At 56.0% G+C, this 14,701-nt stretch overlaps 4 protein-coding genes across 4 annotated transcripts; all 4 read left to right on the top strand.

Annotated features, from left to right (window-relative positions):
• Positions 1-320: 320 nt before the first annotated feature.
• INS49_001642 (uncharacterized protein) lies at positions 321-823 on the top strand (the record flags this gene model as incomplete). Its single annotated transcript, XM_043162467.1, has 2 exons — positions 321-419; positions 500-823. 2 exons carry the CDS (start codon positions 321-323, stop codon positions 821-823), a joined length of 423 nt encoding a protein of 140 aa, XP_043030973.1.
• Positions 824-2,506: 1,683 nt separating this feature from the next.
• INS49_001641 (uncharacterized protein) lies at positions 2,507-3,003 on the top strand (the record flags this gene model as incomplete). Its single annotated transcript, XM_043162466.1, has 2 exons — positions 2,507-2,614; positions 2,713-3,003. The coding sequence occupies 2 exons, from the start codon at positions 2,507-2,509 to the stop codon at positions 3,001-3,003; spliced, it is 399 nt and encodes a 132-aa protein (XP_043030972.1).
• A 1,218-nt stretch (positions 3,004-4,221) lies between these two features.
• Positions 4,222-6,238, top strand: INS49_001640 (uncharacterized protein; the record flags this gene model as incomplete). The annotated part of the gene is made up of 2 exons (XM_043162465.1): positions 4,222-4,273; positions 4,338-6,238. The coding sequence occupies 2 exons, from the start codon at positions 4,222-4,224 to the stop codon at positions 6,236-6,238; spliced, it is 1,953 nt and encodes a 650-aa protein (XP_043030971.1).
• Positions 6,239-12,186: 5,948 nt separating this feature from the next.
• On the top strand, positions 12,187-14,247 carry INS49_001639 (uncharacterized protein; the record flags this gene model as incomplete). Its single annotated transcript, XM_043162464.1, has 3 exons — positions 12,187-12,234; positions 12,299-13,261; positions 13,330-14,247. 3 exons carry the CDS (start codon positions 12,187-12,189, stop codon positions 14,245-14,247), a joined length of 1,929 nt encoding a protein of 642 aa, XP_043030970.1.
• Positions 14,248-14,701: the final 454 nt, after the last annotated feature.

Here is a 14,701-nt window from a genome sequence, read left to right as displayed (position 1 = left end):
GCTGTTCCGTTTCGTCACCTTCGCATCCAACGTCCGTCACTGACGCATCGCGAACTGCCACAGAGTAGTGTCCATCGACAAAGCAATCAACAACCACGATACTGACCTAGAGCATCGTGAGTAGCCGCATCTCTCCCTACCGCGTCCCGCCACCCCCCCAAATCCCTTTGCTTCACCGCGTCAGAGTGGGCTGTTCATCGATCTCTCTCACAAGATTGCCGTCGGAACCTCCCATTTCTTGATTTCTAGTCCAGTCTGATGGTCACTACGTCCGTGACTCACCGTCGCACGATCCGACACTGACCTCAATCAGAATCAAAATGTCTTCCAACAGCTCTTCCAACAGCATTCTTGGTCTTTCGGAGAAGGAGATCAAACTCGCCCTCTGCGCTCTGAAGGTCCTGCTTATCGATGGAAAGGTACGAGTTCACATCCCAGCTCCGTGTGTTATGGATGCAGAACGATGGAGTCTTCGATGCTAAAATTACAATCGGCCCAGGTTGAGAAGGGCCACCTTGCCAGACTGACCGGTCACAAGAACCCTGACTCGGCCCATCGCGTCTGGTACATCGTCAAGAACAAGCTCATGGAGACCAACACCTCCCCGTCCGGATCCGCGACCTCCGTCGTTGATGTCGACACTCCGACCAAGGGACCCAAGAAGACTCCTGCCAAGATGCGCACCCAGACGCCCAAGAAGCGGTCCAAGAAGCAGACTCAGGATGACGACGAGGATGACGCGGAAATTGATGAGAAGCCGGCCAAGCGCGTTAAGAAGGAGGGCCTCGAGGATGCAGGCGTGGAGTTTAAGGACGAGGTTTAGTCGACTCAGGTCGCATGCTGTCTGAACAAGGGGGAACGGAGATACATCGTTCAGCTGCTCGTGAGATGACTGCAACGGAGCTTAATAGTGGCTCCGCTCTCTTCAAGAGAGAGTTTGTACCCAGCTTTGTTGATTGGTCTGGCTCTTTTCATTTTGGGACACAGTCTCGACTTTTTGCAATAGGGCAACGGTAGTCGGGACAAATGCATGACGGCCTGGGGCTACGCAATCACATCGTGGCCTTTACAGATCCGTTCTTGATTATCGTCGCTCTCGAACATACATGATATGAAACACTTGATTTCTTTGCATAATGCAATCACGGACGCCGACTCCTTTCAACAGTACGCGTTGCGCCACATGGCACTACTGACAATGAGACCAGTGTTGTGCGGGCCTGGAGACGCTGTCTTGGGTCTTGGGCCCCGTTGAAGCATAGCCCATTCCGCAAAGACCTCCTCACCCAGCAGAAGTCTACTCCGGCGACCTTACCCTCGTTCTCTCATACCAATGCCCCAATATTTCGCTACCCTCATGGGTATCTCAAGAGTCAGTACATTAACAGACAGAGCTTTTCAACATGCGACCTCCGGTCTGCATTATTGAATAGACATTGCTCCCCGATTTTCCACCCATGAACGAATCTGATGCATAGCAGCTCGCTGTGTGGCCGGATGAGTTTTCCAGAGATCTCGCCCAGCGCGACCCGTGCGAGTACTGAGCCGAACACCCCGTCTTCCCAATCCACCACGACACAGAGCAACGACGTACGTATGTCGCTCAGCAGGACTCCCAAAGTCTCAAAACGGAGCCGACCGTTGTCCGACATCAGCATAATTGAAAGGCTGTGAGATCGGGGAGAAGTTGTTAACACAGGCCGTGAACTCCTTGGGACACTGGGCAAGACCAGAGTACCGGAGGGAAGGAATAGATCGCTGAACTCAATCAAGTTCTGAAACCACTGAACTTGACCGGGTCAAAGACCATGTATGAAACATTGACTGAAAGCCTGCGTGACTGCCTGCTTCGTGATGTTGGCTGAATGTTGTGCGATTTTCATGTCTGCTAGGTGCATGCTGCCGCCATCTTCAAGACTGTTGAACCTTCTGCCCACAATTGCTCAGTATACCTTGCTTCCCTATCTTGTATGAAAGAGCGTTTTCATCTGTCATCTTTCCATCTCTACAGATGTACTTGCCTCTTTCCCCTTGAACTGCCTCGTAGTAAGAAAGAGCATCAAGTCTTAACTTGCAGTTATTGAAACCTTCATTTTGTGTGGAACAAAAGATGTGCAGCCTGGTATTCATGTGTGTGTAATTCTGTTGCCCAGGTTACTGCTGTGGGTACCTGCCCGTCACCTGTGTCCTCAGCCGCGTCCTCAGCCGCGTCTCCCGCCTCGCCCTAGCCTCACAGCCTCGTGCCCACCATATCAGAACTGAAATTCTTGGGGCATAATTGCTGTCAAGTGGGGACCTGGATCCGTACCGTTTCCCTGTACCTTACAGACTACTTGCATCATCCCAACCTCCCCTCCATCTTTCCTTCCCGACTCAACCGCAACCACTGAGCATTCCCTGTTCTCCCAATTTCCATTCAGTTCAACTGCCTCATCGGAGAGCTCAACACCAGCATCAAAAGTCATCATCATCTCCTTCATTGAACATCAAGCATTAATCATTCAAGATGCCTGGAGCTTCCGACAAGAACGGTCATCCCCACTACGGCCTCACTCCTCGCGAGGTTGACCTCACCATCCAGGCCATGATCACCCTGGCTGAGAACAACGTCAAGGTATGCAAAAATCCCCCTTCCAACCACTCACCCTTGTTGGACGCCATCCCAGGTATGTGATGCATGGGGTGCAGGACTGACAAATTAATGTCTATCAGCCCGACTTCGAGAAGCTTGCCAAAATGGCCAAGTACAAGGATGCCAACGCTGCAAGCAAGAATTGGTACTTCACCGACCGAAAGCTCAAGGGTGTTGGCACCGACGTCGATGGTGAGGCCACCAACGACAACAAGGCCGGTGGAAAGCGTGGCAAGCGTCAGGCTGACGACATGCCGCAGGCGCCTCCTGCCAAGCGCGGTCGTAAGCGGAAGACTGTCCAGGACGCTGCTGAGGAGGGTGAGGATGAGGAGCAGAAGCTCGTCGTCAAGGGAGAGGCTGAGGACATCTGAGGCTTGAATCGAAGATGACCCTTCCATGTGTCACGAGCCACGAACCCGGCACTAGGGGGATCACAAAGGGTTTCTTCTGACTGTTCTGGGTTGGAGACATTTGCAGCAGAGGTTCATGATGCTCATTCGGGCGAGGAATAAGCTCTATCAACAGACCATAGGCTGGAGTTGATACCTCATGAAATTGATCCCCTGCCTTTTCACAATGGATCCGCCTGACTGGCGGTTGTCTGACCGAGTTCGTTCAAAAACAAAGTACACGTGAAGCCCCGTTACGTATATGTGAGGATCCTTCTCAACTTTCAGTTTTCAGAAATCAAGCTCCCTGAAGCAGGTTTCAATGTGATCGCTGCGACGAGCCACAAAGATCTAGCTTAACAGTCCTGGCTATGCCTACCTACCGACCATACAGGTAATCTCAACCTCTCGTCTCTTCATTACACTAGATGACTTGGTGAGTCCAAAATCAGCATTCCTACCCAAACCATTTATGAGGAAATTGCTATTGCTACATGAAAAATATCTAACCCCACGAAATCCTTCATTGTTACACGTCACATCTGGAAGGACTGAGGAGCGGTTGATACCGTACCACTTATCCCCCTGACACACAACTTTAGAAGAGGACAGTGGCTACTATATAATAGTTTCCCAGGCCCTGTTGCTGAAAGTATGGTGAGAGTCTCTGGATACAGTATGAACTTTCAGGAAAGGAAATAATTGTGGGTTGAGTTCGATCCCCAGGCGGCAGGTGGGACTGAAGCCTCACTGGAAGAGTAACCTTGTCTCAGGGGTTTCCTTGTGCCAATCAAATATGAAACATGAGTCTTAAATTATGCCCAGCGGAATCATTCTTTGTCAATGTACTGTGATTCAGAGACTCGAACTTGAAGCGAATTACCACCTTCTGAAGACACACCATCGAGTTGTTTTGGCTGAAGGACCTGCGCCTAACCCTGAGCAAGCACTATCGAAGGGAGGTGGGGGTCGGGGGGTTCAGAGCCGTTACTGACCCTTCTATCGATAAGCTCCCAAACTGGTCGCCGAAGGGTACCCGTCATCCGTCGTCATCCGCCGTCAACAGGCGTCAGTCACGCCGAGACAATCTTTTGGTGCTGTCGCTGTTCTATGTCAAGACTGCTTCTCCTCCCCAAGCTTCGTGACGAGCTTCTCTCTTTTCTTCCATAACCCAGCTTCTCGCGGCTAGCCAGACCGGCCATGGCGACAGACCCCAAAAAGCAGGACGATCTTCTTCGCCGTCCTCTTTACGGTATGTCGTGCGCTGCCATGCGAGGACTTTTGCTGCGCACCGCTGACACAAAAATATTCTGTAGTCTATGACCTCCCTCCAGAGGTCTTGGTCACACTGAAGATCAAGCTAGACAGCGAGGCGCAGGAACAGCCAGACCTAGACACACCCTCAGAATCTGTCTCTGATCCGTCGCAAACACCGTCCGAGACCACAGTCGGATCGCCAGCCTGCTCATTATGCGGTCTCACATTCGCCACTGTACTTGACCAACGAGGCCACCAGAAATCGGACCTGCATACCTACAACCTGAAGCAGAAGCTGAGGGGGCAGAAGCCCGTGTCCGAGGTGGAGTTTGAGAAGTTGGTTGGCGACTTGGACGAGAGTCTGTCTGGGTCCGACTCGGAAGACTCTGAGGATGAAGAGGACGATTCCAAGAAGGATTCGACGTTGACGGCACTTCTGAAGAAGCAGGCCACCCTCGCAGAGAAGCGCACCGGGGATGATGGCGACGATGGAGAGCAATGGGGCAGAGGCAAGAGGAAAGGCACGGGAAAGCCGCCAATGATGTGGTTCTCTTCTCCCGTTTTGCCAGAGAACAACTATTTCGGAATATACAGAGCCTTGTTTACAAGCGAGGAGCTCGAGAAGGAGGACAGCATATCAGAGGCCGTCAAGAAGCGCCAACTACAACCATTGGCAGCCCCAAAGCCCAGCAAGGACGGGTCACAGCCGCCGCCCACCTACAAGGGCCCGCACATCTTCCTGTGTATGATCGGAGGCGGCCACTTTGCCGCGATGGTAGTCGCGCTTTCTCCCCGGCAGACAAAGTCTGGGGCCGGGCCGATGAACCGCGAAGCTACAGTCCTGGCGCACAAGACGTTCCACAGGTACACCACGCGAAGGAAACAAGGTGGTTCGCAATCAGCCAACGACAACGCCAAGGGCGCCGCCCACTCGGCAGGTTCAAGCCTGCGTCGGTACAACGAGCAGGCACTGGTCGACGACGTGCGGCAGCTCCTGACGGACTGGAAAGGTCTTCTGGATACTGCCGACCTGCTCTTCATCCGGGCCACCGGGGTTACAAACCGGCGAACGCTCTACGGCCCGTACGATGGGCAAGTTCTACGGGCGAACGACCCGCGGATACGCGGGTTCCCCTTCAGCACGCGGCGGGCAACACAGAACGAGCTGATGCGCTCCTTCATCGAGCTGACCCGGCTCAAGGTGAGGGAGCTATTACCGGTCGACCCAAACGCCGCCACGGAAGCCGCCACAAAGCCGCAGGCAAGCAAGCCGTCCAAGCCGGCTCCCCCGAAGCTCACCGAGGAGGAGGAGACAGCCCTGCTCCACACGCAGCAGACACAGGCCCTCATCCGCCGCTCGAAACTCCCCGCCCTACTCTCGTATATCAAGACCAACTCCCTCGAGGCCAACTTCCGCTTCCAGCCCGCCGACGTGAACCACCACGCCCCGACGCCGCTGCACCTGGCGGCGGCACAGAACGCAGCCGCCCTGATCGCGGGCCTGCTGACCCGCGGCGGCGCGGACCCTACACTACCAAACGGCGAGGGCAAGACGCCCTTTGAGCTCGCGGGCGACCGCGCGACGCGGGATGCGTTTCGCGTGGCCCGGCACGAGCTGGGCGAGGGCGCGTGGGACTGGGATGCCGCGAAGGTCCCGCCGGGAATGAAGAAGGAGGAGGCAGATCAGCGAGGGGAGCGCGAGCGGAAGGAGGCAGAGCGCAAGGAAACCGAAAGGAGGAAGGCCGAAGAGGAGAGGCTGAAGACACAGGGACCTAAGGTCGTCGACAGCGCGAGACGGAAGGCCGGCGGTGTGCTGGGAGGCAGCGTCGAGAAGAGCGCCGAGGAGAAGAGGCAGGAGGAAGCCAGGGGGTTGACCCCGGAGCAGAGGATGAGGTTGGAGCGGGAGAGGAGGGCCAGGGCGGCGGAGGAGAGACTACGGAGGATGCAAGCTGGTGGTTGAGGCAGGGGCTTAGAAGACGGAATGAAAGCTCGCCCACGAGATGAAATGTCATTCACGAAGTCAATAGTCGACGGGTCCTGTCGCGGCAACAGCAGGCCGGGGCTGGAGATGAGGCTATCCGCAGAGCAGCGATAGTGCTCGGCGTCGCTGCCGAGGCAAGACATACAGTAACCCGCTTGAGACGGGCAATCAAATTCTAGGTGGGTCTCGCCAGTGGGCATCTATGGTCCGGAGTTTAGAACAGGCGAGGGCTGCTCCCACGCCCACATCAGGACGACGCTCTGCAGAATCTCGATGGTGCATGCACCTGGCCTGCTCGAGTCTCGTCTGCCCGTGGAGCAGGCGATGCACCGGCTGCTGTTAACCAGGGAAGGCCAACCACGCCATGCCGAGCAACAAGCAGGTTTACAAAAAAAATCGTGCTCGCCGGCGGCCTCGTATCATCCAACGCCCAAGCCTGTTCGACATCTGAGTAGTCACACCGCACCATGCGTCGAGCATGAAGCCCTTGATATCTCGCGCAGAGGCTCAGCCACCTCCATGGTGTAGCAGAGAATATTCGACAGGACTTGGGGGGCCTCCATTCTACCATGCCATGATTTTCGAAACACAGGAGGCACAAGGGCTAGGGGCCGGGGAGAGCTCGACGTTGCATTCAGGTATCCCTCGCCCCTGGCTGACCTGTCTGGATCGGGCAAGGCCGTTCTGGGGTCGCGGAGACCTTCGCCCGGCCGCCACCGTAACAAAGTTGTGATCATGAACCAGGAACTATCTACGGCCCACACACCGAGAAAACCGCGACAGGAGTGGAAGACTGACTGTTGCACGATTGTTCATGATGGATGTGGATCCTCCGTGGAAGGCGGTGCAGAAAGGTGGGACTTGCTGTCCTGTTTTCCTTGACCAAAATGGAAATGCATTAGATGTTTAGATGAACCCCTGCCAGATAAACTTACCGATCAGTAGCATTGAGTTTGTGGAGAGCTGGGAAGATCCTCCGCTGTTTCCTGGAGCCGCATGGCATGGAATGAGGATCTGCACTCGCGAAGGACAGGATTCCCTACTATTAAAAGACGTTTTGCTGTGGTAAACAATAACCCGTGATCGTGTAGCAAATCGTGGGGACAACGTCAGCACGACGATGCTTTTCGATAGTTCTAGCCTTGACGGTATCTCTATCGGTCCGGACCCCTGAAATGTGCCCTGGCTTGCTCACTCCGACGAGTTCAAGGTCACATGGCTGTTTGATTGAGCGACAACGCCCAAGTGTGTGCAGCATCACTGTTTCGACGAGATCGCGACGCCGGACCATCAAGAGGCGCAGTTACTTCAGAGGACTAGCCCCCAAGCCCTCTCAATGCCTTTCACGACTCCTCAGGGGCCACTGCCTCTCTCGGGTGTACCCTGATCTGACGTTGCGGGTCGATGCACATATGCAGTGTGATGGCGCCAGTCAAGGAAAATCCACGTGCATGTGCGTGCCGTGGTGGCTGCAAGTTCTCCTGACTACTGCAGACTGAGGAAAAAGTCTTCACCGGATGTCGGTCGGGTGTCACTTCAGCGCGACAGAGTCCGAGTTGATCTTATGTTTACAGACTCCAGCTGAAATGCCCGCGGCTTCGCCTGTGCACGCTGACAGACCGATGCTCTGGATTTCCGACTTGGAGAGAAGGTTGATTGGATGCAGCCTATGATGAGGGCCGTCAGCAGCGCGTTGATTTAGTCAACCGGGACAATAGCACCAACCAGCACCTGCTGCTTTGCGCTGGGGGCATGTTGGTACGGCAGTAGACGTCGATCATCTCCCGGGCTGTTGGGCGGCTCCATCTACTCTGCCGATCAACCCTGTTGTGTGGACGTCAATACTTTATGTGGCCCTAAACTTAGATCATCAAAAATGTTCGGCCAGCTTCTTCCTTCCTCATAATCGACCCCGTGCATGGTGTCGACAAAGGTTTATCCCGTCTGGTCGGCTTCGAAGAGTTGATGCAACACCAGGATGCGCTGGTCGGATAGTTGAAAGGGACTTGGCCCTATTAACCAGGAGGCCTCTGTACACAACCATATCGAGACCTCCATTCGGAGGACATCTCCAGACATCTCCGGTACCTTGGGAGCAACTAGAATAAAGACCCTCCGGATCTGAAAAGAATGGGATAAAGGCCGATGGAAACCAGATTGACAGACTAGCCGAGGCAAATGATTTTGGTGTCGAGTTCAATGTCCACCGACTGCCATGCGTATTTCTAGTTTGCGAAGATATTCGAGAAATAGAGTTGGAGAACAGCAATGGTCTTGTCGTCCCATCTAGTTGAGGATGCTGCGTCTCCAAGACTTGGCACGATCGTGACAGCTTCCAGGTTACCCGAAGGCCCAGATGATCGTGGACCTTCCTGCTTGGCCGAGACCATTTTTGAAGCCGTTGTACGCTGCTCGCTTCCCCGTGCAACATCAGCAAGTCTGTCAAGCCAAGTGACTAATGTCCGTAGATGGCTTGCGCCATCTCGCGCACCGAGAACACTGCGATATCGACGGCGTCGAACCGGTGCAGAAGACTCGGAAATTAAAGGGCCTGACCACAGCCTCGGGCCGCAATGCACTACTAAGTAGAGCTTCGGATTTCTTGAATGTGCTCCAATTCTGCCCACCGTAGATTACAACCAATCGTGATTACAGAATCGGCTGATGCGGTAGGTGGGGCACAGGCTGTCCTCCTACTTCGAATACCGTTGAGCAGTTGGCCAAAACGTTCTTGCCAAGATCAGAGGTTGCGTGGCCGCCCGGTTGCCCTGACTGGGGATAGAGTCAGTGGGCATGCATTCCCAGCCTGCAGTCGTCCAGGGGAAGGGTGACGAGAAGGGAAAAGGGAAAAGGGACGAACACGGGATGGCTGAAACATGAAACAAGTGGCCAACCCCGGCGAGATGCGTCCATAACCCCCGTCATCAGTCCTCGGCACTAGCTGGAATTAGTTCGAAAGAAGTTAGCAGGACCTTGGGATGATGCTTGTGTCGAGCAGAGCAGCCTTCGGAGGCTGTGAGCGTGATGGCTCGCGATGGATTGACTCGGGTATCCTGGAGGAGCTCGTCATCAGCTTTATGCCCCCATATCCAGATCCGAAGCTGTGGTCACCGACCTTGACATGCACACTGGCTTTTCTTGGAGATTCCCGATCCCGCCGACTCCTGTTGTGGGACCGGAAATAGAACTGGCGGCCTGGCCACGAGTCCGAGGCGGGATGACGAGGATCGAGTATGCGAGGAGGCGGAGGTGTTTATCCGGAGCGATTCCCAGTGACATCTGATGAAATCAGGGTTGGTTGTATTGACGACTGCACAAATACGAAGTCGGGCGAGCGACGGCGGACGGTCTGGGTCTGGGCGGACATGATGTGCTGTGTCCCAGTCTGCTCTGTGGGGAGACTTTGAGCGGGAGAGGGACGTGTTACCGTCGTAGCGAGGACTCGAGGTGGGCCTGGAGTTCTGGAAGAGGGACATGGCGCCGTTGCAGAGATCGAAAGGGGAATAGCTGCCAAGACTACAGGGTCCCTTGGGGGGGGGGTGCAAAGACCAAATTCCCCGATGAAGCCATGACGGTTCTCTGCAACCTCACGGTCATCGTGGGCGATTTGGTGCCGCCTCCCTCCCATGTCAAGCGGATATCGGCCGGGCCTGGCTGGTTTGGCTCGTTTGGCTGGTCTGGTCTGGCCCGGTCGTAGACGAAGGAGCCCTGCTTCAGGACCCGATGAGACGAGCTGAGGAGATGAGACGGTTGCTGAGTTTGGTCCACTGGTCCACCATGTTGAAGAGCTGAGGAGCTCCTGTGGTTGCAATGAATGCATGTGATAATCATCGTGGCTGTGGCCGGTTTGCTGTGCAGACACGGCATGAAGCTGCGCTGGGGCTTCTGGGTCCGACTGGCCAAGCGTGGATATTGGGACGGCAAGGAGCGAGGGCGACGGTTGGCCCGCAGCTGCTTGCCGATCCCCACTGGCAGCTCCTGTTCCTGCATTAGCGCGGTTGCCGTGTCCCGGCAAAGCGATGGCAGGGCAGGGCATGGCAGGGAACAGAAGGGACGCTTGACTGGTGGTCGCTGGTGGCTGAGCAGGTCAAGCTTGTTTCAGGAGCCCCAGAGTCGTTCCTGTTGGTCAGGTCCTCAGGCCCTGCATTGCATCCAGCACACCGTTCATTTGGAGAACCTGATGCTCAGGGTTCTCATTCGACGACAGGAGAAAAGACAAGAAGAAAACGTTCTCAGTCCGCCAGTTAACAGCAAGGTTACGGGATCTTGTTTCCCTCTACGCAGCTGGAGATCGAGCTGCGTGTGCCCTGCCCTGCCCTCAGCTTCTGCCCAAAGTGCTGTGTTGCACCACATGGTGGCCCCCTTTTCCCGGAGATATATCCGACAATGCCTGTCTGTCATGATGGCTGGAGTAATCATCTTCCTGTGGTCGACCTGAGATATCCACCTCTCGATGACTCCCGAATCGGTAGGTACAATACAATATCTACCTGGGTCTCATCAGCGGACCTGGAGTCGAAGCGAGGGGCGCGGGTACACAGTTACATGGACAGCAAGAAGGAGCAGCCTCTGGGCGAATCCATGTGGGTCTGAGTCGCCCGGTGTAAGCTGATTGGGCGAACCGGCCCCCCCTGACAAGGATTGGACGGAAAGGTCTGGATGCCCTGGCGGTACCTGGCAGCTACCCACCCTGCTCCCTTGCCAGAAGGGGTGGTTACGAGCGGCTACCCCTGACCTGTGGTTTGACACCACCTGCATCTGGCAGACAGAGCCGCGCGCAACAGGCCAACCCCTCCGCGTGCCCGACCCGAACAGGCAAGCCTGCCACTCTTTCTGGTGGCAGAGGCCGACATCCACATCCACTCGCTTGCACCTCCGTGCCATGGGCAAAAAAGGGCAGCACTCGGACCCTCGATCTTCTCCTCACTTGCTCCCCAACATTGATCCCATCTCCGTCTACGAGCCCCAGTTCGTCCGATCAAGAGATTGCCATGCTCTGTGCGCTGGCCCGCCGTCTGCCCTTCTCGTCCTCTGCCCGTGGCTGGGCCACCTTCAACGGCGGCCGGGCCTCGAGCCATCCGGACTCAACATCAGACTGTGTGAGGATTCGGGCATCGCATGTGTGAACGCCTGTCAGCATGGCTCGAGGCTGGAGGTGCCCGCGCTGCTATTTCAATCCTGGTCTGTCTGATCTGATGCCCCCTTCTGGGCCGCCGGAGGCACGATGCTACGTGCCCATTGGCTGGTGCTGCTCCGGGCGGCCAGGTCGCATCTCCCATTCCCTATCGAGCATCAGAAACAGCCAGGGCTACTCTTCGAGCCTAGTGCCAGTCCTTCCGGATGGGTCAGTGGAGTTGACCAGCAGGAAAGAAACAACTCTAAGGGAAAATACCAGGGATGCATCTGCGTCTTGGGAACCCCTTGCAAATATTCGACCCACCGCGCCACCCTCATGGTCATGAGCATGGACATGGGCATGGCTGCTCCTCGGCCCTCTACGTGACCTCACCTCCTACCGCTGCCACCATCCGTCGTACTATGCAGGTGCATGGGCAGAGCAGCACCAGGGGGGGGGGGGGCGAAGGGGACCACACTCCACACGCGCCATGCTCGCAGTCTCTGCACCGCTACCGCATCTGTATATATCTGCTTTGCTTGCCGTCGCTTCGTTGATGGTTTGTTCTCCTTCTCCTCCAGGTTTCCTCTCCATCAACAGTCGGCTTCTTCTCGCCAAAAACAACTGTGATCATTTTCTTTATATTTCCTTCTGTCAAGGAGCCCCAAGTCACTCGCTATACTTGCCTCCGCCTACCACTCTCTACCCATACTCGCCTTGTACTGAGTACATATCGACTATCTTCACTCTTTGGTATCATCGCCACTGTCATTATTCACACAAGTAGCAACACATTCGCCATCCAGACAACATGAAGTCCGTTTCTATTCTTGCCCTCGCGGCAACCGCATCAGCCACTGTATGTCTCGGGAACCCTGCATGTTCTGGCTGGGAGCACTGGATATGCTGACTCTTACCCACAGGGCTGGAACGACTTTGGTGGCTTCAACTGCCCCGACAACACAGACAACAAGTGCAACACCCAACAGGAGAGTGGTTGGGACTGGAGTGACCTGCAACTCGGCTCCTTCTCATCCTACGGAGGCTTCAGCTTCGGTGGATTCGAATGCGAGGAGGGCTACGGAAAGCGTGAGCCCGGCAGCCGTTTCGCCCCACGGACTTCCAAGGCCCTCAAGGGAAGCTGCGGTCACGAGAAGGAGAGCTCGCCCTCGTTCGGCTGCGGCCAGGATACCGAGATCGAGTCCTTCTCAGTCAGCACCATCGATGTCATCACCGAGTTCGACGCCGACCTCGAGTTCCACTTTTCCATGGGCGATGGTTCGACATGCAAGCAGCGCAGCTCCTGCTCTTCCCAGGGCTCGACCGTCAAGAACTCGCAGTGCGGTGGTGCCAAGAACGTGACCATCGTCTACCCGTCCGGCCAGTCTGGTGACAAGATCCCCAAGGCTTCCTCGACCTGTGGTGTCTCCATCCCCACTGTCTCCTTCGACTGCTCTTCCGCCTCTAGCACCACCACCAAGTACACCCAGACCCACTCCAGCCAGATCAAGACTTCTACAGTGCCAGCCATTCCCGGCAAGCCCACTGCTACTGGGCCCTCCGGTGTCAAGCCCTCGTCTCCTTCTGAGACCGGCTCCAAGCCATCCCTCCCTCCTGTTGGCCCCTCCGGACCCGGCGGCTCGCAGACCACCCCTGTTGCTTCCCAGACTCCTCCCAGCCCCTCGTCTGCCGAGTCCACCTCCCCCGTCGAGGTCCCCAGCTCTGTCGAGTCGACCACCTACGAGATCACCAGCACCGCCATTACCAGCTTCCAGACCACCTCCACCGTCTACAGCACCTCCATCCAGACCATCACTAGCTGCGGACCCGAGGTCGTCAGCTGCCCTGCTGGTGTTTCTGAGGGCCAGACTGCCACTACCACCGTTGTAAGTTAGACTCTTTTGCTCCTGTGTCTTCATCCACCTGCACACATAAGTACTAACAACATGCTCAGGTTGTTGCTGTCAGCACCACTATCTGCCCTGTGACTGCCACTGAGACTTCCGTCTTCACCACCAGCCACGCCGTCACCCAGACCCAGGGTGTCCCTCCTGCCGAGACCACCCCAGCTGGTGAGGCTCCTCCCTCCGGCGAGGCTCCTCCCGCTGGTGAGAGCTCGACCTCCGAGCTGTCCCCTATTGCCAGCACCACCGAGAGCCCTGCTGCTCCAACTGAGACTCTGCCTTGCCCGACCATTGTCCCTGCTTGCATCAGCACCTGGAACTTCGTTGTCGGCTGTGTTGACAACGCCGATGCTTCCTGCTACTGCCCTGACGCCAACTTTGTCCAGAACGTCTACCAGTGCCTCTACGCTTATGGTGACTCTGACGAGACTATTGCGGAGGCCATCCAGTACTTCCAGGGTATCTGCGGCTCCTACGCTGGTAACAACCCTGCTGTCGCCACTGGCGCTTCGGTGACCACTTACCTGACCGTCACCGCCACTCCTCCCGCATCTGCTACCACCATTGTTGTCCACGAGACCACAGTTGTTCCTTGCACCAACTCTGCCGGCGAGATTTTGCCGTCGTCATCCTCGACCGTCACAGTTTCGACTGTCCTCACCGTGCCCCAGGTTGCTCTGACCACCTACACTGCCTCCGAGACCACCCAGGTTGGTGTTGTGCCCGTCACGAGCTACCCTGCCTCTGCCGTCGAGACCGCCGGAGCTGTCTCCCCATCTGGGGCTGCCCCAGGCGGGGAGGCTCCCTACCCCACCGGCAGCTCTGCTGGTGCGTCGGGTGTTGCCCAGGGCACCACTGCCCTCGTGCCCTCCGCTTCCCAGACTACCGTCGTCACCGCCGGAGCTGGAAGGACCGGAGCCAGCCTTGGCGCTGCCTTCCTGGCCGTCGTTGCTGTTCTCGCTCTGTAAATGAGATGAGCCGGCGCAATGTATCAACACAATACCCACATGCTAGTCTGCCTCATCGGCACGATTCCTTGGTCACAAAATATCATAGCTGATTAGCATCACAACAAACATTTCCTTCTTACGATCCTTACGACAGAGCATTTACAGTGGTCCTGGTTTTTTTCTGGAAAGCGCATCACGGTCTAAGATACCAGGTGCAGGAGCATGTCTGCCTTTTGCACAACACACATACATGTAATAGAGACGAAGGACTCTGGACCCCGAGGTTCCTCGCTTGCAAACCAAACTTTTCCTTATTCTCTGAACATTTAGATGGGAGGACAAGCGACGGGAACGGACAACATCCGGAAGAAACCAAAACTGGTTTGGGATAGCAGGAGTCGTCATCTGAAAACATGTAATAATAATCAACAAAGATGGCATGGTCATGGACCACCTTGATTTCAACTCGAAC

This window comes from Diaporthe citri, assembly GCF_014595645.1.
Source record: "Diaporthe citri strain NFHF-8-4 chromosome Unknown scaffold_1, whole genome shotgun sequence".
NCBI lineage: Eukaryota > Fungi > Ascomycota > Sordariomycetes > Diaporthales > Diaporthaceae > Diaporthe > Diaporthe citri.
This window is presented reverse-complemented; position numbering and strand designations above follow the sequence as displayed.